This window comes from Camelus dromedarius, chromosome 36 (genome assembly GCF_036321535.1).
Source record: "Camelus dromedarius isolate mCamDro1 chromosome 36, mCamDro1.pat, whole genome shotgun sequence".
Classification (NCBI taxonomy): Eukaryota; Metazoa; Chordata; class Mammalia; order Artiodactyla; family Camelidae; genus Camelus; species Camelus dromedarius.
The window spans coordinates 6,132,525-6,157,557 of record NC_087471.1 but is presented as its reverse complement, the minus strand read 5'-3'; the positions used below and the strand labels follow the sequence as shown (position 1 = coordinate 6,157,557).

At 47.2% G+C, this 25,033-nt stretch overlaps 1 protein-coding gene and 1 long non-coding RNA gene across 2 annotated transcripts; one reads left to right on the top strand and one right to left on the bottom strand.

The window, feature by feature from the left end:
* Positions 1-433: 433 nt before the first annotated feature.
* LOC135320054 (uncharacterized) lies at positions 434-18,029 on the bottom strand. The gene is made up of 8 exons (XR_010379196.1): positions 17,043-18,029; positions 11,233-11,285; positions 9,944-10,019; positions 9,615-9,725; positions 8,265-9,203; positions 4,580-4,661; positions 1,794-1,901; positions 434-1,475 (listed from the first exon to the last, which is right to left on the bottom strand). It is a non-coding gene; the product is annotated as an uncharacterized LOC135320054 (long non-coding RNA).
* On the top strand, positions 14,778-18,061 carry NKX3-1 (NK3 homeobox 1). The gene is made up of 2 exons (XM_031442200.2): positions 14,778-15,143; positions 16,381-18,061. Exons 1-2 carry the CDS (start codon positions 14,831-14,833, stop codon positions 16,797-16,799), a joined length of 732 nt encoding a protein of 243 aa, XP_031298060.2. The 5' UTR covers positions 14,778-14,830; the 3' UTR covers positions 16,800-18,061.
* Positions 18,062-25,033: the final 6,972 nt, after the last annotated feature.

Genomic DNA, 25,033 nt, shown 5'->3' with positions numbered 1-25,033 from the left:
GCAGTCTCTCATTTCCGAATGTGCCCTGGTTTTTTTTTTTTTTTTTTTTTTTTTTTTTACCAGCGTGGGAAACAGGGGATGCTTGGTCCTATGTAAATGATGCCTGAGTATTGGCAGCTGACATCTCTTAAAGTTTACGTGTAAGTTAAAAACAAGGGTAGGTGTTCATATTTTTCCTTACCACCATTTCCTTACATTTTCTCACCACTTTGTCTTCATTTCTTTTCTCTATTTCTCCATAAAAATCTGTTAACAAAAGTGCGTTTAGAAACACCCCACAGCGTCTTTCAATTATAGTTAGTGTTGTGTTCCTGGGATTAAAAAGTACTTTCAGTTAGGGAAGTAGTCAATAAACAGTATCAATAAATATTCCTTGGTCAATCAAGCTAAGATTTAAAAAAAAAAAAAAGAAGAGAGAGAGATAACAGTTAAAGTCTCCATCATGAGAAAATGGTCATACAGTGTAATATTCTCCTTTCCCTTTGAGGGGTATTCCTTATAAGAGGAAAATTACTCGTGGACATTGACCTTAGATTCACGACAGTTGAGTTTAAGCTCAGTACCACCACTGAGTAACCGTCTGGCCCTCATTTGTTCAGTGAGTTGTATTAAAATTTCCCAAGATGAGATTCTAAAATACTCTATGTTAATTTTTAAGAACTCTTTGTTGCTTTCCTTTGGGTAAAGTCCTTACCCAGAAATGTAGGTCATCATCGTATGGATCTAGCAAAGTACGTGGTGCAGGGTAGGAAATTAATAAATGCTGTTTCTTTCACCCTCCCACCCGCTTGTAACCCAAGGAGCAGTTATCAGAGTGTGTTGTTCTGAACAGACCGTGCCTCCCGCGCCGCCTCCGCGCTTTGCGCCACGAGGAAGAGCCCAGGAGGAACAGCGATGGCTGTGGTCAAGGCTGTGAGTGAAGGGGACAGAGGCTTAATTCAATCATCACTAACTCAGTCATCGCTGAACATAGGACACAAAAGAAAATAAACTTTGGCTGCCGCCCTTAAGGAATTTACTATCTAATTGAATACCAGAGACTAGCACGAGAAAGGTATCTAAAAATACAAGGTGGTGTATACTGCATGTCAAGTCAGACAGGCAATACACTCTCTAGAAAGAGAGAAAACCCGGTGTGAGCTGGGTGCTTAGAGACAGTGCTTAGAGGCAGTGGATTAATCCCTTTAATGAGGGTGAGAATGACATTATTTACTGGGAGAAGTTCTGAGAAAGGTCTAGGATATGGGAATGGGGAAAAGTAAATGGGCACATGCCAAAGCTGGAGTCCTATTTCATAGCAGTTTGAGATAAATTTCAAGGCTGGCTTCTGGGACTTTGTCAGTTGCATTCAGTTGGCGGAAGAGATGCGGGAGGCAGGAGAGAGTGTTGCTTTCACATACACCCAAGATGTTCCATTGACCTGCCACATTTTCTGTTCTGCTGCCCAGATTGCCGTAGCATCCATATTTGCTGGCCTAAACAAAACAAACAAACAAACCCTTGTCCGTGTGCATCCCACATGGCTTTTTCTTCAGGTGAGAGCGCGGAAGTTTGAGGTTCACAGGACGCCAAGGAGATTTCTTTCCAAAAGGGAAGGAGAGTGAAGGAAAACTCTCTTCTCCCCTCTCCCCACTTTCGGCCTGTCAGGATCGCTTTAAAACACATCCCTCTCCCAGCCCATCCAGCCCACCCTCAGCTGCCCATCTTCCGTCCTGTAATCTCTCCCTTGCACTGAAAGCTGCCCCTCTTTGTGTGTCTTGCCGACCACAGCTTATCCCAGGCAGGGCTCTCACCAGGGCGCTGCTCTGTAAGCAATCAGCCTCTTATCTGCATCGTTCAGTCCCGTCACTCCAGTCACCTCTTAATGTTCACAGGTTCCCCAAATGGGAAGTAATTGACCTCTAAACAAAACAAAAAAGCTCTCAGAGAGATAGCAGAGGTTCCCTTCCTGACTGTCCCAGGGCTGGGGTCTCACCTAGGCCAGGTGGGTAAGTCAATAAAATTGCAGACTTCCTGGCTCCCTGTCCTTCCTCCCCCTTCCCGACCCCCCCCCCAGTCCCTTCAAACCAGCTTCATCCGATACCATCTGAAAATCACGCTGAGCACAAGTTGAACCCTAGATCTCAGGGTTGCCAGAGATTCCCAGTATTTATTTTTCATAATTTTGTCATTATGGTGATATCATGTTGAGGGTATGTATTTAAATCTTTAAAAATTCCACTTGAAAATTGTTTACCATCCTCAGAGTTTATGCCAGATCTTCATTCTATCAGCCTAGTAACTCGCTTTTTTAATTTTTCACAAAACAGGCAAAAAGGCCATGCCCCTTCCTCCCCACCATCTCATAAAGAAGCCTCTTTGGGGAGACGGGAGGTGATGGAGGACCAGAGTTAGGAGTTGTCGGACTTCATTCTACCCCAGTTAGACTAGAGACGCACTGTGTGACCCTGAGCAAGCCTTGTAACCTCTCTGGGCTTCGGTCTCTCCTTTCTTTACCAAATTGAAGAGGTGGATCGCTGAGGCTATTATCCTAATTTGGGGTGGCTCCCTGTGGATTTCAGATGCCCTTATTATTTTTAAATTGTAGGATAGGTCATATATCCAGAAGACTACATAAAACATATATGCACAATTCAAAAAAATAATCATAAAGTGAATACAGATGTAACTCCTACTCAAGGCAAGAAATAAGGGGTCCCAGCTCCCCAACAGCCCTTCTCCCCATCCCCCTGCAAGAATGCAAACCCCTTCCCTCCTTCCCTCCCCAAAGAAGAAACCAGCTATTCTGACCTTTGTGATAATAATTTACAGGCTTCTCCGTATGGATTTAGCTTTATGGACACATCCCTCAACATTATGGTTTAATTTTGCCTGATTGTAGATGTTACATAAATAGAATCATAGCCTGTGTATTCATGTATTCGTTAGTGACTTGCTGCCTTTTTTGATGTTCATGAGATTTATCCACGTGCTTGGGTGGAGCTTGAGTTTGCTCATTCACATGGCTACATGCTGTTCCAATGTACAGGTACCTCAATGCATGTGTTTACTGAAAAGGCACATAGATTCCAGCTGGATGCTGTAACACAGAATGCTGCTAGTGGTACTTTTTCTCACATGCACGGCTGTATTCTCTGGCTGGCGTTGGTCCTGGCTTCTAGGAACTGTTACACCTTACAGAGCAAGGATCCATCCTTGCAGAGATTTTTACTTATATAACAACAGCCTTTTAACTGTCGTATGATCTCACCGTGGACTCCCCACCTCCATCTGGGGCAGCACATGTCACTGTTCCCATTTGCAAAGGAAGAGTCCGAGGGCCAGAAAGGTGACAGCCACACTGGAAGTTAGTGACAGAATTGGGACTAGACCCCAGACCCTTGGCCCCCTGGTCCTGGGTTACTTCCACTGAAGGCCCAACAGGGAGTTCGAGTCCTTACACAAATCAGATGACCCTTGAGTGACACCTCTTTCTTTGTTTCCTGAGGGGAAAATGTGTAAGAGGGGTGGCAGCCTTTTGGAAAGCATAGAGGAGGGAGGAGTATGAAGCCGAGGGTGGGAGGGGGCGGGAGGGGTACAACTGCATTTTCAGGCACTTGTGAGCAAACAGAGTCTTTCAATGCTCTTGCTTTTGCACCCCCTTGTCCATTTTTGCCTACATTTCCTTCTGGCTTTGTACCCCCAGACACGCTGAATTCGTGCTTTCAATGGCCAATGCCTGAGAGTGGGGAGAATTCAGAGCGGAGCTGAGTCTCCTCTGTCCCACCTCCCCCAGCTCGGGCAGAGAGCTTCGTGGGAAGTCCCTCTGCCTCCCTCCCTGACTCTTTGTTTACACTCTGGCCAGTCCCTCCACCTTCAGCCAGAGAGAAGGATGTGGTCTTAGTGACACTGTCCAGATTCCAGTATAAGAAAAGCTAAAATGCCAGCAGCCCAGTCACAGACCTCGGAGCGCTTTCTGACTCAGTCCCTGTGGGGTCATCCTCATAAGCTGGTCTCAGTCAAACCTGCTTCCTTCCCATCCATGCTCCCATGGCTCCTGCTTCCTCCTGTCACCAGTCCAGCTTAATTGCCTGAAACCCTAGGGCCCAGGAGATTGGAATCCAAACTGAGGGCTTCAGGGGCCAGAGGTGAACCTTTCCTTTGATGGCTCCTGTTTCTTGTCCTTCTCCGAACCCTCTTCTGCCTCCCTTGAGCATTCCCTGTGGGTCAGGTCTCCTGGGACCTGCTCCTGGAGCATCTTGAACCTCCCATCATAATGCATTTACTCTCCGCGTCCGTTGTCCCTTCTAAACAATCAGCCTCAGGTCTATCTTAGACCCTGGTATGTTCCTAACCCATCCTGTGCCTGTCATGGAGGAGAGGCTCAATACCGTTTGCTGTCTGAACAAATGAGTGAGAGGTTGCTGTCTGGCTTCCTTGTATGGAGTTGCTGTTATTTAACCAGCAAAACATACAGCTTTATTTTAGGGACTGAGCATCAAACGCATGTTCTCTGACTGGCTGGGCTTCTTCTGATTCCAATATTTTCATCCCCACCCTAGAGAGTCATCAGAGGGGAAAGGTCTGGTCTAAGGAGCACCTTCCAATGTTTGGGATGTAAGAGGTCACAGAGATTCCATCGGGCCCTGCTCTCTGCCGAGCATCTGCAATCAGAGTCAGTCCTGTAAACACATGAGAAAAAATAACACATATAACCCAGGAACCTTTGCGTTGGAGAGAACAGTGCCAGTGGACTAACCCTCTGCCTCTGCTTGCAGCACTTAAACTGCCCACCAGGGGACACCCTTGCCTCCAGTTTCCCACTATGGGGGAAAAGAGATTTCCCCCAATTCCTTGGGCCGCCACCCAAAGCCTCTGCTTCTGGATTTGGGCAATGTTTCAGAGTTCTTTTTCAGGTCAACTGCTTTGTCTTCCGGTTTGGATATGACCAGTTGGGAGTGGACAGAAGGAGACAGTGAATCAAAGGTTTAAGGGCTCCATGGACAACAGCTGTTGGCCATGGTTTCAGCGTGACAAATATTAATAGCATTATGATAACGCTACGATGCTCGTGGCTACAAGATCTGCAGGAACGCTTTCCAGGGCACAGACGTCCCCCATAAATACTGTCTCACGTGATCATCATATACAGAAGTATTCACTCTCACACAGCTGAGGAAACCAGGGAAAGTGAGGGACATACCTAAGGTCACAAAGCTTGTAAGTTATGGTCTGAATGTAAACCCACTTGTCCTGTGTACAACTCCCCAGTGAACTTGTGTATCTAAACTATAACTGTCTGGGTGCGGGATGCTAACTCTGAAGGGATGCTAAAGCAAATATCACGAGATTAGACTGCAGCTCTGTCTTCGTTTTCACCCCCTCTCCAGGCTCTTGCTCAAACACCCTGCAGGGAAACTGATCTGACTGGCTCATCACATTGAACCGTTCTTGACTCAGAGGTAAGGTTCCTAACTGTCTCTGAGTTGGAGACCACTTTGACCATCGATGTGGTTAAATCTTCCCGATTCTGGCTTAGCTCTGCTGTGGACCAGCTCAGCCATGGAGGGTGAGTTGACTTCATCTTTCCCGGCTTCAACTTCATCTTGGGGAGAATGGAGTTAGTTACACTAGTGGTTATCTGTGACTCTCTGGGTTGTGACGGGAACCCAACTCACACCAGCATGAGCAAAAAATTCAAGGCATTTTCTTCGCCCCCAGAGCTGAGTGGCAGGAAGGCTTACGTGAGGCTGGCTGGAAGCAGAGGCTGGAGTTTCCCCACTTACACCCTGCCCACTTCTCATGTCCACTTCGCTCTGCCAGGTCAGCTTCGTTGTTCTCCCGAGCCAGCTGAAACCACTGCCCAGCACACAGCTACTGGCAGCTCAGGATCACATCCTTACAGCTGCATAATCAGAGAGGAAGTGGCATCTTCCTTCCAACTCCAGGTTGGAAAACCAAGCCAGCTCTTCATCATCACAGGACACGGTGAGGATCAGGCAAGATACCAAGTGTGCAGGCGCTTTGAAAGGTCAGCCTCAGCTGCAGAATGCCTTCTTCTTGAGCGTTATCCTGCCCTGGGGCAATTCACTCACTTATAATCCTCAAATGCACCATCTGAAGAGTTCCCTGTAAGAGCAGGTTTTACAGGGGAGGAGGTGGACTGCAGTGTATTGGGTTGGACCCTCTCTTCCTAGACCTTGGCCGTGGTGTAAGGAGATGCCCCCGTGGGTCTAACAGTCCATAAATCTAGACAGAGTGACCCAGGCTATGCCCTCCAAGATGGGCATCACTTTGCATCATTTCATTCTGTCTCTGGGGGTCACATTCTCATCTCTGAGGCAACAAATGGAAAACAGGGGCAGTAGAGACACCCCCGTGGCAGGAGGCCCACCTCTAATGCCACCTTCGTGTTATGTAGATCTCGTCTCTTGCAGATGGTGGACCTTGTAACCTGCCATCCTCTTGTGGAATCCCACTGATCATGGCCCTTTAATAGCAGCAGCTCTTATCCCAAGAGAAGAATCGAGGCAACACAACCCTTGGGCCCTTTGTATTTTCCTACCTAATCGAGTAATAGCCTTCTGACCTGAAAATAGCCTGACCTGCAGAGCAGGGCCAAGGCTCCCCGGGAGGCTGGGCTGCGACGCAGCTGTAGGCTTGCCCCCAGGCAGTGAGCAGTAGCTCTTGGCTGCGATGGAGAGGGACCATAAGAGGACAAGAAGAACATGGCTCCCGCCAGGAAGATCAAAGTTGGCAGAGGCTGATCTGCATCGGCCTCAGCGTGAATGCACATCCACTGTCCCCAGGGCAGCTGGACAATCCTTATGCACCCGCACCAGCCCACAGGTCTGCAACCATCCCCTGCCGGCTGCCCCATCCTTTATTTTGTGCAAGTGGTGGTGAGGGAGCACACAGACTATGACTTGCTTCCGTTCCCCACCACCCACAGAAGGCTCTGCTCCCAAGATGCCTGCTTCTCCTCCCTCTCAGCAGCTCCCCTCAACTCCAAGCCCCCAAATTTAAGGAGCAGAATCCCAACCCTTAGAGGGGGAGGGTATAGCTTAGTGGTAGATCGTGTGCTTCAGTATGCACAAGGTCCTGGGTTCAATCCCCAGTACTTCCCTTAAAATAAGTAAATAAATCAATAAATCTAAATACCTCCCCCACTAAAAAACAAAACAAAAAGCATACTAAAAAAAAAAAATTAAGAAATAAATAAAGAATCCCAACCCTCAGGACTGTGATTCCAGAGCTGGTATCTCCAGCACCCACCCACCACCCAGGCAGAAAGGGACTTTTTCACACAGCCCTCTCCTCACACACTCTCAGCTTCAAGGCCAGATCGTGGGCCTGAGGAAACGGTTGACAAAGCTTTTCTCGGGCAGCTGGTGGATGGCCTGGCCTGCCTCCTTCTCCTTCAGTCCTGATGGGGAACCTGACATGACCAACTGGGGCGATCGGGGATCACACTGGCTGGAGCTGTCCTTGGTCTGGACACTCACTTAGAATCACACACAAGACCCCGCTTGATCCGCAGGGCAGGACGTGACTGCACAGCAGCCAGCTCTTATCACTCCCACTTATCAGGGGAGGTAACTTGGGCCAGGAGCGGCCAAGAACCTGCTCCGGGGAAACGGCAGAGCCAGGGTTTAAACTTGGCCTCTTTCAGTTGGGGGGGGGGGGGCGGTGGTATAGCTCCGTGGTAGGGCGCATGCTTTGCATGCCCAAGGTCCTGGGTTCAATCCTCAGTAACTCCATTAAAAACAAAAGTTTAACAAACAAATAAATAAACTGGCCTCTAGGAGGCCAAAGGCCACCCTGTAGGCCCCACATCAGCTGTTCCTTTGCAATATCTACTACACAGGCCCTCACTCTCACTGTCCCAGGTCAGCCTGTGTCCTGATTCCCTTGATGCAGTCTGTCACCATTGCCACCAGCACTGTCTTCCTAAAACACGAATTTGATGGTACCCCTTCTCTCTGCTCCAAACCCTCCAAAGCCCCGAGTGGCCTGTGAGTATAAACTGTGGGCTGCTACAATTACCAGGCAGACCCTTCCTCCTCTGCTCCACCTACTCCAGTCCTCTCCGTGTGTCTCTTTAAAGGACCACCTCCTCCGTGCAGCCTTCCATCCTGAAGCTGCCAGTCTTTGAGGGTCAGTTGAAGAGCCCCCTTGTCTAGTGGCTTTCAAACCAGCTTCTGAAACACCGTGAGAGTTCCCAGGACCAGCGCTGGGACAGAGGGGTCTAGGTATGTGGAGGGGAGGTGTCACCAGCTCCTCACCACTGCTCAGTGGCTGCAGACTTGCCTTTATCTGTCAGACATTTGGCATCCACGTAAAATTTTATCTGAAAATTGTCCCGCTGCTAAGGAGGATCCAGGGCCAGTTTGCTTGATGTGCATCTTGGCTTGGCACCTGTTAGCTGAGTGACTGCAGCAAAGTTAGTCAACTTCTCTGTGCCTCACTTTCTCCTTCTGTAAATTGGGGGTATGATAGTACCTATTCAGAGGGTTGTTGTAAAAACTAAGTGAGTTAATATAAGAAAAGGACTCTAAAGCACATTTTCAATGTCAGGTAAGTTTCAGCTACTATTGTTTTAGCACCAGGCCCAGGGTGTCTGTATCACTGAATTTCACTGGTTGAGAAAGATCTATTTCAAGCAGTCCTGGTGAAATGCTACGTCACCCTAAAACGGCGGGACACTGAATGGGCCAGTTTCCCCTCTTGGTGCTGAGCCTTCCCTGGAGGAAGTGGGCAAGTCTGTGAAGATCAGGTATCTCACCTGGGCTCCTTCACCATCCCCGGCCCCTCTCTCCACACTCCTTCTCCTGCTCAGAACTCAGATGGTACCAGGGGCTTCTACCCCTGTTTGCGGGAGACGGCCGTCAGGGGTGTGCGGGACCCACCGTGCCGACTGCGGCTAGTTTCTCAGGGAGCCAAGCTGAGCAGTGAAAGGCCAGCCAGCCCCCACGCCTTCCGCCACCCCTCTCCCCCCGCCCTCCCCCTCCTCTTCTTGCAGGAGTGGATTCCATGCAGAGGTCTCTGGAGAGAAGCAGTGTCATGCTTGATCTGACCCCTCAGTTTTTCCTGCTTATCAATCAGCTACCTGCCGGCTCTGCCAAGAGGATCCACGAACAGGTTTTTGTTTTTCTTTTAAGGCCTTATCATGCCCATTGGCTGGTCACAGAAGTAAAACTCTGGCAGGGGAACTCTGGTCATGCCTGTAACATTTTATTTCTTTAAAAAAAAAAAGTACATGCCATAAATTCAATGATAGAAATTATCTCTGCATTTCTTGACTGTTTAAAACATTTTATAGTAGAAATCACATGTTTTAAGAGATAGAAATCCGGGCAGGGAAATAGCTTAGGGGTAGAGCGCATGCTTAGCATGCACAAGGTCCTGGGTTCAATTTATTAAAAAAATTTTAAAAAAGAAAGAAAAGAAAAGAGATAGAAATAAAACCAACCTACAGATTGAGAGACCTGGGTTCAAGTTCTGACTTGGTCACTAACATGTGATTTTGGAGGAGTCATTTAGATTTTCTGAACCTCAGTTTCCCCACTTCTAAAATGATGTCTCAGGTCTTTCAATACCCAATTCTGTGAATTTTAAATAGGAGTGCCACATACCTCCTGGTTCTGAACGTTGCCCTCTCCAGCATCCCCTCTCTCCATGCCTTCTGGGTCGTTTTCCATCTCCCCTCATTCCCCTCTCTGAGCCCCTTCAGGTGGGAAGGGAACCTGGATAAATATATGAATGGGATGAAAGCCTTTACGGATGTCCAAAGCATTTCAGGCATCAGGGCACTGCAGGGTGGTCTAGAAGGATTTCCCCATCCTTCCCCTCATGCCTGGGTGGCCCTTTCCCTTATGGTCTGTGAAAAACACCAGGATGGTCTTGCCTGCATTGGGCAGGACTTGCCTCGGGCCAAATATGAACCCCTGGCTGAGCGACTTACTCTCAGTGGTCTGTTGCTATGTTGTCCTAAATGATTTCCAGAAAAGTGTCTGTCAGAGGAGCTCCGGTTGGTAGTTCTGGAAGAAGGCAGTTTTCTTTGCAAGATAGCCTCTCATGACCCCAGTCCCCGTCTAGTCACGGGGGTCAGTAGAACCCCCTAAAGAGCCAAGCACAGTCTTAGCTCCTAGCCCCTCATCCCAGAGGGATGTGCACCCACCCCATCCCCAGAAATTGGCTCTGCCCCCTTCTCAGATAATCATCCAGCCAGGATACCATCATTTCAGGGTACCATCTTTGGTGGCCTGCCCAATTTTCTGGGGAGGGGGTTGCTGAGAGCTGGAGGCAGTGGGAGAGAGTTGGTCTCAAATTGCTTCTGGCAGCTGGAGAGCTTGTGAGAAGGTCAGAGCCTCCTTCCCTAGACAAACAGCCCCCCGTGTGTCTCCCCGTGGGGCCTCTGTTAAGCTGTTGAGCAGACCAGGCACCGAGGGATGGCGGCCACCCAGTTAGACCACATGGAAACTTCAGCAGACGCCCCCACAGCCTTGGGCTCACCAGAAACAGGCAGCCATGGAGGGGGCAGAGAGGAGGTGACCAGGGGCACCGTTAGCAAAATACTCTTGGGTTCCTATTGCCCAATAAATCTTCCCCAATGGCTTTTCTTGGGTGATAAGCACTGATGGGGGCATAATGAGGTTGAGTCACTATCTGCTACTGAACTTTCCCCAAACCCTAATCCTTTTTGCCACACAGAGAGGCCTGCAGGAAAAATTGGCATAAACAGGTACAGAGCTGGAGGAACAGATCTTTTTACAGGGTCTTGGGATGGAGGGAGAGAGAGGTCTTTTGGCAAGTATGGCATTTAAAACATGAATGGGTTTCAGAGTGATAGAAGGGCCCAGACCCACGTGAGGTCAGAAGTCCCCAGGGAAAAACAAAAATGGAGTAGATCACGTGGCCTACAGTGGCCTCCATGGCCTCCTCACCGCATCCTCCATCTCAATCCCGGAGCTGCCCAGAGTACTCAGCTCCTCACTGCTGGTGGCAGTGGCCAGTGGGGAGGTCCTTGGACTGGCAGCAATGGTGTCACTTGGGAGCTTGTTAGAAATCACAGTCTTAGGGTGCACCCAGACCCACTGAAGCAGAATCTGCATGGTAATAAGCTCCTCGGGCCATCTGTGTGTACCTCGAAGTCTGAGAAGCACAGGTCTACCCGTCCAGACCTGTCCCCTTCCATCTCCACCGCTCAACCTCCCAGGCTGTTTACCCTGGGCTCTGGGCTGGCCTCCTTACCTTCCTCTTCCTTGCCACACCCCTCATATCCTGCAACTCTGCACTCCGCCAGCCTCCAGTCGGAAAATAAAAATAAAAAAAAGTCATGCCCTTGTGTAACTGAAGGTAGCTTAATGTGTCACCAAACTCACATAGCATTTTCACATTAGCACGTGAAAATCATCTGAACCCAAAAGCCACATGGAAAAATGCAGGACACCGAGCAGTAACAGTGGGGAGGCAGCACCTCTGAACAACTCCGTACTACCACTGATCCAGGCTAACCTTGTGGAGGGTGGCTTAATTCATCCTTCTGTCCCTCTTTTCAGTGGCTCTGCCTATTATGATCCCATGGGAGGAGGGCGTGAGGCAAAGAAACAGGGTGGACTGAGCCAGGGAAACTCCCCCTGATCTGCTCTCCTCTTTTCCCACTCCGCTAGTTCCGTCCTTCTGCCCAGAGGTAACTGATCTATTGAGATGCTATATCCTTCTAGATTCTTCTATATATTAAAATGCTCAAATATAAAATATTCTATAGATAACCTGTGAATATCATTTTTACACAAGGAGCTCATTTTTAACTTTTTTTTTTTTTTGCAACTTGAATCACTCTCTGATCAAACTGAGGATATGATCCCAAGTCAGCATGTTGTGTATTTGAATATTTCTAGGGTAAATCTCTAAGCGTGGAATATGTGTGTCAAAGGATACACCCAGTTTTAATTTTGACAGATTTTGCCAAGTTGCCATCCAAATATACAAAACTGACTTACTCTCCCTCCAACAGTATGGGAACAACTCTTCCTCACTCCCCACCAACACTAGACATTATCCAACTTTCTAACCTCTGTCAATCTAATAGGTGGAAAGAGGGCATCTCAATGTGGTTTTGATTTGCATTTCTCTAATGATGAGTGTGGTTAAACTTCTTTTTTTTTTTTTTTTCATGTGCCTGTTAATGTTTTAAATCTTTGAGCCAGTTGGGATTTATTTTGTTATAAGAATAGAACTTTATTTTTTCCATATGTACTAGATATTAAATAATTCACATTTCACCCCCTTGATTTGAAATGGCACCCAGCTCTAAATTTTAAAAATGAAAAGAGGTCACTCAATCTAAACTTCACACTATATACAAAAATTAGTTCAAATGCATCATGGATTTAAAAGTAAAATATAAAACATTTAGAAGATAAATAGGAGATAAAAAATAAAAGGAGAGTATCTTCAGTACCTAGAATTAAGCAAAGAGTTCTTAGGCATGACAACAAGAATGAAACTTGAAAAATAAAAATTCACCAAAATTAAAAACTTCTGTGCTGTGAAATATCCTGTTTAAAAAAAAAATGAAAGGACAAGCTACAGACTAAGAGAAAGTATTTGCAAACCACATATTCAACAAAGGCTTATATATAGAATATATTTTGAAAAACTATCAAAACTCAATAGCAAGCTCCCCACCAAAAATCCAATTATAACATATGCAAAAAGAGTTGAACAGATATTTCACTACAGAGGAAATACAGATGGCAAAGGAGTACACGAAAAGATACCCAATGTCACTTGGGAAATGCAAATTGAAAATTAAAACCACAATGAGATATTGCTACACACCTATTAGAATGACTGAAATAAAAAAATAATGATAACACCAAATGCTGATCAGGATGTGGAGAAACTGGAACTCTCATATGTTGCTGGTGGAAATCTAAAAATGGTACAATCCTTCTGGAAGATAGTTTGGCAGTTTTTAATAAAAATAACATGCAATTACTCTATGACCCAGAACTTGTCCACTCCTGGACATTTATCCCAGAGAAATGGAAACACGTGTTCATACAAAAACCTGTACGTGAATGTCCACAGCACTTTCATTCAAAATAGCAAAAACAAAAAACGAACAAAAAACCCTAGAAACAGATCAATTGTCCTTCAGTGGGTGGATGGTTAACAAACTTTGGTAGATCCATACAGTGGAATATTATTCAGTAATTTTTTTAAAAAGTATTCGCTATTCATACATGCAACAATCTGAGTGGCCTCAGGGGCATTATACTCAGTGGGGGGAAAAAACCCTCAATTCCACATAGTTACATGCTGCATGATGTTTGATTCCATTTATATAACATTCTCCAGATAGTAAAATTATAGAAATGGAGAACAGATTAGTAGCTGCCAAGGGTCAGTGATGGAGAGAAGAGGTTTGGTTACACAAGTACAAACAGATAGCACAAGGAGTCCTTTTGTGATGATGGAACCATTCTGTATCTTGATTGTGGCATTACAAGAATCTATTCATATGATAAAATTGCATACAGCTACACACACACAGACACACACACACAAGAACACAAAATGATGAAAATAAAATAAGATCTGTAGTCTAGTTAATGGTGTGTATCAATATTAATTTCCTGGTTTTTATACGGTACTGTGGTTATATAATATGTCATCATTGGGGAAGCTAAGGGGTACTAATTTGGCAACTTCCTAGGAATTTCTAACTATTTCAAAAGAAAATGTTACAATTTTTTTCAAATGAAAAAATAAGAGAAGAAAAACCATCTTTGTCAAAGACCCTCCTGTTGCACAGGGTGGCTCTCTTTAGCAGTTGCTTTATTCACAATAACCTACTCCCTCCCCAGACACGCAACATACCATCTTTTTGAAAAGTTTCCCGTGGAATGAAAGGTACCTTAGACCGAGATGTACAGAAAAGTTGCTTAAATAAAAAATAGTTCAAAAGAACATTGTTATATCCTTTTTCTAGACTCACTGATTAATATTTCGACCCATTCACTTTATCATATGGGATCTAGCTATCCATCTGTATCACTGTTTCTGAACCAATTGAAGGTAAGTAACGTACATCATGGGTCTTTGCCCCTACACAATTTAGTGTTTACTTCCTAAGAACATTCTTCTGTACAATCACAGTACTGTCACCAACTTCAGGAAATGTAACACTGACTCAGTACTTCCAGCCATTGTTCCTATTCCATTTTCATCAGTTTCCTCAATAACGTCCAGGACAGAATCCAGCCTTGGGTCAGGTACCGCAAGCTGTCATGTCTCTTTGAGAGCCTTAGATTTAGTAGCTCCAGCTTTGCTACCAATGTCTCCTTGTCACCGGGCACCCAGAATTCTCACCTGCAAAGTGAGGTGGTGGTAATTGCCCCGCCTATTTCTTTGTGAGTAAAGGCACTTTACTCATCTCTAAGAGCTAAATAGGGTATTTCTCTTCTGCGTCATGATTTCCCAGAAGCAGCTAAACTTATGTTGTGGGTTGGAGCAGAGGAGACTCGCTTTGGTTTTCGCTCTCAGCCTGGGAAAACGATGTAGGGAGGAGGGAGGCGACCGAGGATCCAGGAGAAGAAGGAAAGTGTAGAGACCTCTATGGAAGACAAGCCCGAGACTGTGCGAGAGACTTCCCTTTTCCCGCACCTGGAGCGCCGGACGGCCAATCAGCGGCGCGGCTCGAGCGCGCGGCCAATGGGAAGGCGGCGCGGCGCGCCCCCAGGGCTATAAGTGCGCGGGGCCGCGGAAAGTGAAAGTGGTGCGGGCGCTGCCGGCGCAGCCGCTCGGCACCGAGCGCCAGCGTGGGGGCCGGGCCGCCAGGATGCTCCGGGCTCCCGAGCCACGGCCAGCGGAGGCAGGCGCGGCCGGCTGCAGACCCCGGGCCGCGCCACCCGCCCCGTCCAAGCCGCTCACCTCCTTCCTCATCCAGGACATCCTGCGGGACGGCGCGGAGCGGCACGGAGGCCCAGAGGGCAACCCGCGGCCGCAGCCCCCGCGCCAGCCGGACCCGAGGCGAGACCCTGCGCAGGAGTCCGAAGAAGGAAGGGGCGGCGCCGGGGCGCCCGAGGACCAGCCGAGCGCCCGGCTCCGCGCCGCGCGGAGGGAGGCCGAGCCGCCGGCGGAGACTGAGGCAGGTAAGCCGGCGAGGCTGGGGCGGCCGGGCTGGCCGGGGTGAGTCCCGCAAGAAGGGCGGGTCAGCCCGCGGGCTGCATGGGCGTGAGGGCGGGTGCTGGGCGGGCCTCTCCGAGCTCCGGCCGCAGGGATGCGGGGCCCCGCGGCCGCAGGCGGAGGGACCTCACCGCCTCTGCCTCGGGCGCGCCTCAGAGATGAACCCTGAGCCCCAGCGTCAGGGCGGCGCGGGATTTAGCCATGGGCTTGATTCCCCGCCGCGCCGTGCTCTGCGCCGCGGGTTCTTGGCGCCCGGGGCTCAAAGGCTGGCGCTCACGCAGCGCCACGATGCTCCGGTGACCTAGATGGAAACCCTGACACGCGCTCCCAGCCACTGCGCGACCCTTGCTTGGCGCCAGCCCCGCGTTACCTCTTGGCATTAACAAAAACTAACATGTAACAAGTTACTGATAATAACTTATTAATATTAATAAAACAGAGTTTGACCAGCAAAGATTCCCTTTGCTTCTCAGTCCCACAGATAATAAAACAGTAAATCTAGGAGTCACTCTGGTCCTCGGGAGATATAACCGTCGGAACATTTAGCGTAGACCACTTTTCTCTCCTATCAGTTTTTTTTTAATTGAGGTAAACTTGGTACATCATCCTATATTAGTTTCAGGTGTACAACATAGTAATTCGGTATCTGTATACTACAAAGTGATCGCCACAGTAAGTCTAGGTACCAGCCGTCACCATGCAATTGACCCCCTTCGTACGAGGCATCCGTATGGCTCGGCTCATTTAGAAAAAAAGGGGGGTTAAAGCCAGAGAATGAACTCTCCTGCCACACAAGCCTTCTCTTGCCACCCGGATGTTCACACCGGATGCCTCTGGGTCCCACTTCACTGGGTATCTTATTTCTAAGTCTTCCCTGCCTCCCTTCTCCCACTGCTCCTCAAGTCACATCCAGAATCCCTATTGAATTCTATTGGGCGATGTGGCAGTAAGTTCTACCACTAACCTCTCCCACTTTGGGTCCTTGATGACTATTGGAAAACTAATACATAATCTACGTATTCACTCACTCCCCACTTGGGGAGTCCCTTGGTCATGTGAAAAAAGTGCAGTGTATCCAAGCTGACAGTGGGTGGTTTGTTCACTCACCAGAAAAACAGATAAGGGTGGATTGAATTCTGTTCTCTTCTCTGCTACCATGTAACGTTTTCCTTCCCATCCCTGCTTCTCCCCGCTCCTTTCCAGATAGGCACTTGGGGACTTATCTGTTGGACTGTGAAAACACTCCGGGCACCTTACCGAGCCGGCCCCAGACCCCCAGGCAGCCGCAGAAGCGCTCCCGAGCCGCCTTCTCCCACACTCAGGTCATTGAGTTAGAGAGGAAGTTCAGCCACCAGAAGTACCTGTCAGCCCCTGAAAGGGCTCACCTGGCCAAGAACCTCAAGCTCACAGAGACCCAAGTGAAAATATGGTTCCAGAACAGACGCTACAAGACCAAGCGGAAGCAGCTCACCTCGGACCTGGGGGACCTGGAGAAACAAGCCTCCTTACCAGCTCGGAAAGAGGAAGGCTTCTCGCGGGCCTCCCTCATCTCTGTGCATAACACCTACCCTTACTACCCCTACCTTTACTGCTTGGGAGGCTGGAGCCCAGCTCTCTGGTAACACCAGTGCAGACAACTACCCGTGATCCAAAACTGCCTTTCCCAGGTGGTCCCTCTGGAAGGAAAGGGGCCAGGGTCAGGGAGGCCCAGGCAGCAAGAGGCGTGCAGACCAAAACTGTGGGAGGTTTGCATGAAAATCCGAGATTCTTCACTGACGGGCCAATGAAAGATCTGGGACAGGGAATAATTTAATATCCAAATAGTTCCCCCAACGCAGAACGAGGTCGTTTTTGCTTTTACAGACCTGCTTGAAGTGGGGAGGGACAAAGCCAAGTGCAGTTTCCAGCACTTCGGGTGATTCTGTATGAGCTGATGGGATGTGTGAGGTGATGTCCGCTTCACTTCTGAGGGTTCTGCTGCTCCAGCTCCATCCTCTCGTGTGGCTGAGCATCCATTCACAAGAGCAAACGTGAAGGCAGTGGGGGTAGGGGGGACGGCTAAGGGTGAGGATGTCACCTACTGAATTAAGCTGAAGGTCAGAAGTCTCTCGTTGGCCTTGGACTATAACCAAGGTTTCTCTCTGTCCCTGGAAGAGAGAGGGAAATAGAGGACTCCAGAGAGAAGCCTGTGGTCCGTGCTCAGCAGATTGGCACAGGATATGGAGATGGGTAGGAAGAGGTGAGATATAAGCTTCTTATTCCTTTCTAAATAATCTGCCAACTGAAGTATTTACAGGGTGGCCCAAGTAGAACAAGAAGGACTCACTGTGGTTTTAAGACAAGCTGTACAAACAGAACTCTCCTGCAAGAGGTGGGCCCAGGCCAGCAGAGTCTCCTCATGTCCAAGACAGTGGCCCGAGGACTCTCCACACTGCTGCTGGGGGCATTGCATTTTTTATCAGCAAAAGGTAAAAAAAAAGCCTTTTCTGGACCTTTTTGCTCTGGGCCTGAGAATTTAGAATGAGAAAGTTCCTGGCGTTGTCAGGCTATAACTCATACTACACCATGACAGATCACCAAATTCTTTAAGCTCCATCCTCCTCTCCTTTTATTATTATTATTATTATTATTTTTTTTTTTTTTGGTCCCCTTTCCCTAGCAATCACCCACGGAAGGGCTTTGTTTCAGTCCAGACTTTTTGTCTGGCTGCACCTAACATATAACGCCTTCCTTATTTAGCCTGAGATCTGGGCTTTTTTGCTTTTTTTCTTTTTTTCCCCCAAAGCTTTCTCTCTCCTGGGTTTAAAAAAAAAAAAAAAGTGGCATTGGGGGAGTGGATTCTGCATTGGCCAAAAGACATGTGTTTTGTTTTTTTTTTTTTTTTTTCAAAACAAGCAATTCTTATTTCTTTCCTTTAAAAATATATGGCATTAAATCCCAAATCCTATTTAAAGACTTGACAGCTCTAGAAGGTCACTGCTGCTTTTATAGGACTCTCTCGTGGCTCTGTTGTTACAGTTCAAAGTCTGAGAACCCTTTCGGATCCAGGCAGGCAGAGGCGGTAAGATGGGTGAGGGTTTCATACACAAGGAAGAACACAGTGTGGAAGGAAGGGCCACGCACTGTTGAATGGTCCAGTGGAAATCAAGGGCTCGTGGGCGGGGCGGGGAGAAAGGGGGCCTGCGCCTTAGAAAGTCCAGGCCTCTGAGCGACTGACTGATGGCACTTTGCAGGAAGAGGCTAAGAAAAAGGAAACAGTTTTCAAAACACGTTATTATGGCTTCCATCGTTTAACAATGAAACTATCCAAATGCTTCAAGAACTGTGTTTAATGCCTATTTAAAAAAAAAAAATGTGGGTTCCCCCACCTCCCAGGAGTCACCTGACAACTTCAGAGAGAATGAGAAGAGGGCACAGGAGAAATCTGGCCACCCTTCTGTTTTCATCATGTAATCTCAGGTGACCCAGTAGAGGGGGAACTTCGGAATGAAAAAAAGCCAGTTACTAACGAGGTACCCCGAGGCGTGGAAATCTCTTGATCCCACTACTTAATTCTGTTCCGTGAGAAACCTTTCAATTTCCTCCTGTTAAAAAGATCCAATTTACTCCTGGTGGCAAAATTGCCAAAGTTGATAGAAAGCTGGCTGGTTTCACCCCACTTTTCTATCGTTCCAGCTTCACGTTGAAATATTGCCGAATGCCACATGTTGCCCACCCAGAAGAGGGAGCACAGAAGGCAGGACCCCCTAAATTGCTTTTTCTTTCTCACAGGCCTTTTAACATAAGCATTCAGTGTTTGCTCTGCAGTCAGTATCCTTCCTCTGCCACCCTCCGCCTTCAATTCTTTCACCCCCCAAATCTGCAAGGATTAAACATTTTACCGCGATGTATGTTGTGTTGCAAAAAGAAAAGAATAAGACTGTGTTTAAAATCATTTGGTTTGGCGAATCCATCTTGCTTTTCCCCCATTGGAACTAGTCACTCACGCATACCCACGCTGGCAGAAGGATATTTGAAGAGTTAGTGTATCCGTATCCTATAGGTACACTGGAGGGTGCCCCGGACCACTTCACCCAGACAGCCTGTTTCTGTCCTGTTGAATAAATTCAGTCAGGTTCTCCAAGGGCATTACTCCCGCTCCGATCTGTAACACACAAGCCTGTGAGTTGAAGTTAAGTCCCCCAACCAAACCTTATTTTTCTATGTATTTTTTGAAACATCTGAGTGTTTTTAAAATAAAGTACTGTGTCGTTATTAGACATAACTGTGTGTGATTTTCTGCTCCCTAAAGACTGCATGCTGTTGAGCTTACGTGTTTCTGGTTACCGTGTTCTCCCAGCCCACCTGACAAATCTACGGAGACCAAATAATCAAAAGCAGTAGCTTAGTCTGTAGGAGGTGATGGTCATTCTTTTGTAAATGCGCTGGTCTCTGTTGCTGGTTAATCACACAGAGGGAAAAGAAATTTCCGTCTTAGTTTAATAATCACCTGCTTCAGCCCAAGGATGCCTTTGGTTTATGTAGAGAGTCAGGTATTTACTTAGATTTCTTGAAGACCCTGGAGGGACCACGGAGACCACAGTAACACTTCTTTGAAAATTCCCCTTTCTACTCCCTCCAGCCCCTCACACTACAGCTGCTGCCCTGGTCCCCTGGCACCTACATCTCCCTGAAAATGTCACCTTCAGTCAGGGCACGTGGACCTCCGGCACGCAACACCTTTGAATTGGAATCACAAGTATTGAAAATAGGTTTAAAATAAAATATATAAATAACACATCCTTCATCTACCTGCACTTAAACCTTCATTAAATCCCACAAGCAGAGTGTCTCACGTACCCGATCACCTAACAGAATTGATGGTTTTCTTCCCTCCTCCTTCAAGGAAACAGAAGCTTAAAGAGTCAGGTTCTTACTCTAGGTAAAACATATCATAATTTCAAAGTTTGCTCTAATCCTTTAAGTACATTGTACACACAGGTGGGGCCTCCGGTTGCATGTTCACATCTTGAGAGTTAACTGCATAAATCTATAGCCATCCTCCTCTTCCCTGGAAGGCTCTCAAATTACAAAGGCTCTTGCAGTAAATTAACAGATGTGGATTTTTTTTTAACCATTAGAAGTAACTCATCCAGGAAATTAAACAGGAATCTCTCATCTCCGAAGAAAGTTCTCCGCCTCCTCTTCCCTGTCACTTTTCCAACTTTCCTTCAGTGTCTCTGCTAATCTCACACCCATCGTCTTCCAGCAACTCGCTTTAGCTTTAGCGAGTCTGTGGGATTCAGAATTCCTTTTCAATCTGTCTCCTAAGGCACTCCCGGTGCCGCTTTCTAGTCACTAGAGCTTTGTCACTGGTGGTCCCCTGGTCCTCCCCAGGCCTCCTTAGAAAGGCCAAAGCCACCAGAAGGGGAAATGAATGACAGAGACAAAAGTCTTCCTTGTAACTACTAAGCAAGTCATTTTCCTGGGGTGATGTTAATACCACGTGCCTTAAAGCTGACGTCTGAAGGAAGAGAAGGTCACCTCGCTCGGGTGCCCTGTGAGGGAGACTTGCACACAGAGGGTTTATTGGGAGCGAGCTCAGGAAGCCCCCCAGGGGCCGTGAGGATGGCAGAGAAGCTGACCCACACGGCAGGTGAGACTGCGTCCTCCCTTGATAATTTAAGAAGCTCCAAAGCCAGTGTATCCCAGCTTGTGGAAAGGATGGGACGGCTCTCCCAGCATCAGTTACCTCCTGAAAGTGGGGATAACCTTGGGCCATGCGATTCCTTCTGGGGTCCCAGAGTCATTAGCATCGATATTCCCAGCAGCTGCGAGGCTGCATGTCCCCTGCATCCGGGCCTCTGGGCAGCACCGCGGAATTCACTGTAAGACATAGGACCCTAGCCTTGGTCACTCTCAGGGCCGCGGTCACCACCATCCTTTGCAATGAAGATATCCCAGTCAAGAGGGTCAGAACAAGCTTAGAGCACCAAGCTCTGCCCAGAGACATCCAGACTCTGCTGCACCCACCGCCACCACCAATGTGTCACCAGAGCTTGTTTGTCAAAGCCAAAAGTTATTTACTGCCCAAGAAAAGGGGCAGGAATGACAGTCCTGGAACAAGGAGAGCTCCTAGATTAGCCATGGACTTGGCCTTCATACAAACTTTCCCAGACAGACTAGCCCGTCAAAAGTCCACAAGGGAAAGCGGACCCTTAGTCTCACCCATGTGTCCTCCTCTGACCTCTACAAGGCTCCAGACGCTGCCTCGACTTACTTCCTGAGCTTGCTCTGGGCCTGACATGGGGTTTAGGAGAAATCTACAATGCAGATTTAGAATAGGTCCCCTGCGTGGTTCCCCCTCTTTTTTTTTTTTTAACTGTAGTATAGTTGATTTACAATGTTGTGTTTGTTTCTAGTGTACAGCATAGTGATTCAGTTATATATATATATATATACACATTCTTTTTCATTATAAGTTATTACAAGCTATTGAATCTAGTTCCCTGTGCTATAGAGCAGGACCTTGCTGTTTATCTATTTTATATATAGAATCTGTATCTGCTAATCCCAAACTCCTAATTTATCCCTCCCCCGGCCCTTTCCCCTTTGGTAATCATAAATTTGTTTCCTATGTGAGTCTGTTTCTGTTTTGTAAATAAGTTCATTTGTGTCATTTATTTTAGATTCCATGTATAAGTGATATCATATGGTATTTTTCTTTCTTTTTCTGGCTTAGTTCACTTAGTATGATAATCTCCAGGTCCACCCATGTTGCTACAAATGAAATTATTTCATTCTTTTTTATGGCTGAGTAGTATTCCATTGTATATATATACCACAACTTCTTTATCCAGTCGTCTGTTGATGGACATTTAAGTTGCTTCCATGTCTTGGCATTGTTAATGGTGCTGCTATGAATGTTGGGGTGCATGTGTCTTTTCAAATTAGAGTTTTCTCTAGACATATGCCCAGGAATGGGATTGCTGGATCATATGGTAAGTGTTGGGGAAAGTTTGGGATTTTCAGTTTTTTTAAGGAATCTCCATACTGTTTTCTTTAATGGCTGCACCAAATTACATTCCCACCAACTGTGTAGGAGGGCTCCCTTTTCTCTGTTTGGCTTCTTCTGACTGGACAGTCTCTACCTGTTTCCAGCTCCAGTGATGAGCACAGCCCTCAACAGGGAGGTGATGGGGCAGAGAGGAAGGGGTGACATACAATGGAAAGTCCCATTTTCTCCTTGGAATGACTATAGGATACCCATAGACTGTTTTTAAGCCTAGAATTCCATGGTGGTCCACAGGGAATAAATGCTGCCTTTGCTCTCTTGAAGGTGGAAATCAGCCACATTTTGTTTCAAATACCAGGTGGCCCCATAGTCTCCACTGCATTTGCAGGATGCATCTCTGTTCCATGGTCATCAGCACCGGCTGCACATTGGAATATGCTGGGCATCTTTACAAAACCACTGGAGGTCCAGCCGTCCTTAACACAAACTGCCCTATAATTTCTGGAATAGGACTTGGGCGTTAAGAGTATTTTTTAATACTAATACTAATGCCCAAGGTCATGCGCCACCTGCTTAGCCTCTTTTCAGCTGGTTCGCCTGCTGAGCCTCACAGGTGCCAGGAACAGAGAGAGCTACCTGGAGGAGCCAGCCACGGAGGGAAGAGTCAGCGGTGCATTTTTGGTTTTGTTTTTGTTTTTTGCCTTAAACATAAAATTTGTGTTATTTTTTTAAGTACCACGATTAACAATGTGTCAACTGCTGGTGTATAGCACAATGTCCCATCACGCATATATATACATATCTTCATTTTCATATTCTTTATCATTAAATGTTATTATAAGCTATTGAACATAGTTTAGAGGGTGGGGTTTTGATCGGTTTTTTGTTGTCATTGTTGTGGTTTGTTTTGGGCTTTTTTCTTTTCTTTTCTTTTCTTTTTCTTGCTCTTTCTTCTTATGGAGAACAAATGTTCAGCTTTTCTTACTTTCTTCTCAAGCCTCCTCCTCTTGCAATTTCTGACATCATCAAAAGGCCTTCTGTAATCAGGGAAAGGCCAGCTCATTCCGGTTAACCCCTCCCTCAGAACTGAAGGGACAGGCACTCCAGCTACCTGGGCGTTTGGTAAACCTAGTAATCCAGAAGCACGTATTACCCATCGGACTGACAACACACGCTGACTGCCCTGGAAGATGGGAGAGAAAATTCCACCCCCCGACTCTTGCAGAGCTGTTTTCACCTGTCCTGGAACCACCTTTTTTGTGCGCTGCTGGGAACAGCGGGTGTCATTTAACATCTGTCAGTCAGCGTCATGCTTCCCCGGCGACTCCCATCTATCAGGATTACGTCCTGTCTTAACAGTGACACAACATTTACACTTCCTCCTGCCAAATCAGTAATATTAAACTTTTTTTTTAAGTGTGTGTGCAGAGATGGATAAAGTGGAGGGTGGTTCAACGAGTGAGGGAAGGGATATGCCTTGGGACAACACAGTTTTTAACTAAAATTTTCATGCAAAAAAATGCAGAATTGGTGTCCAAACTCCAGCTCAAAGCTAGAAAAGTTTATGCTTGACCTAAACAACATCTGAAAACAAGAGTGAGTGGAAATGAGTTAGCCCTGCCAAGTTCTTTTATGGAGAAAAATGTGGGGAATAGTCACAACACAAGCTTGGAGGCTGGGGAGATGTCATTCTCTCATGGAAAAGTTTGGAATCTCTCCCTCACTCCATGCTGAGAGCTTGTTTATACTTAGATCCTTGACTTTTTTTTTTTTTTTTTTTTTTTCCCTTCAAGGAAGATCTGACTTATCAGAGGCAAATACAGACAGGTTCCGTGCCTTGCACGGTGAAGTGTGGAGCGGGTACTGAGGATTGCCCTGGCAAAGGCATGCAAGGAGGTGCTGATGTAGCTTTACCAGAGCTCAAATTAGAAGGTCCACATCTCCTTCCTGTGACGAGAACCAACATAACAGAGATACGAGCATGAACGGCTTCTGAATTGAAGAAGGGAGACACTTAAGAAGGCTGCAGACTTTTCTCTTGCTGCTCCCTTCATGAAATGTACAAACCAACAGGGCAAATGGATGATGGACGCTTAAGACAAAGGTCCCAGGGTCCTCAGCCCGGCTCACACAAATGATTTCTCTGGGTTTCAAATTTGCTTGTCTTATTAATGAGTAGGCAAGACCCTCCATAAATGTGTAAACAGCGTCTGGAGAGTCCACTGAAAGGAGCTCTTTCAATAAAGAAGGGGGAAGGAGCGGGGTGAGGAAGGATGGCGTGGGTGAGGAAAGATATTAGCAAGATGCAATGGTACAGATGTCAAAGTTTTGCAGCCTCCTGTTTCCAGAATCCCGACTCCAGCAATGCCGTTTAGACCTTGACTTAAATCGTGCACGCTGTTACTGGGCTGTTGCCTTTTCTTCCTCGGAGCCAGTTCAAGTGCATGTGAGGAGCCAAGGCGAGGGAGGAGGGATAGCAGAGTGGGAAGTGGTGGGGAAGGGACTCCACGGGTATTTTTCCACAGCCCGCGGAAGCATCCGCCTGTACACGTGAGCTCTTCAGCCTCTCGTTGGCTCCTGATTGACCCCTGAGTGGACAGATGGCTCCCTGTCCTAGAGATCAGGTTTTGTAACAGAGATGGACTGGGGGTATGTCAACTTTGGCATCAGGAAGGAACAAAAGCTGGACTGGGATCTGAGGAACGGTGTTCTCATTACAACCCAAGTGAGTTTTATAAAAGCCTGTGTCAGCACACACCCCAGAGTAGCAGGATGGGTTTTTGCACAAACAGGGCAAGCTTCCCACACAGAGAAAAGAGCTTGCTAGAGATGGAGATACACACACAACAACAGGAGGCCATG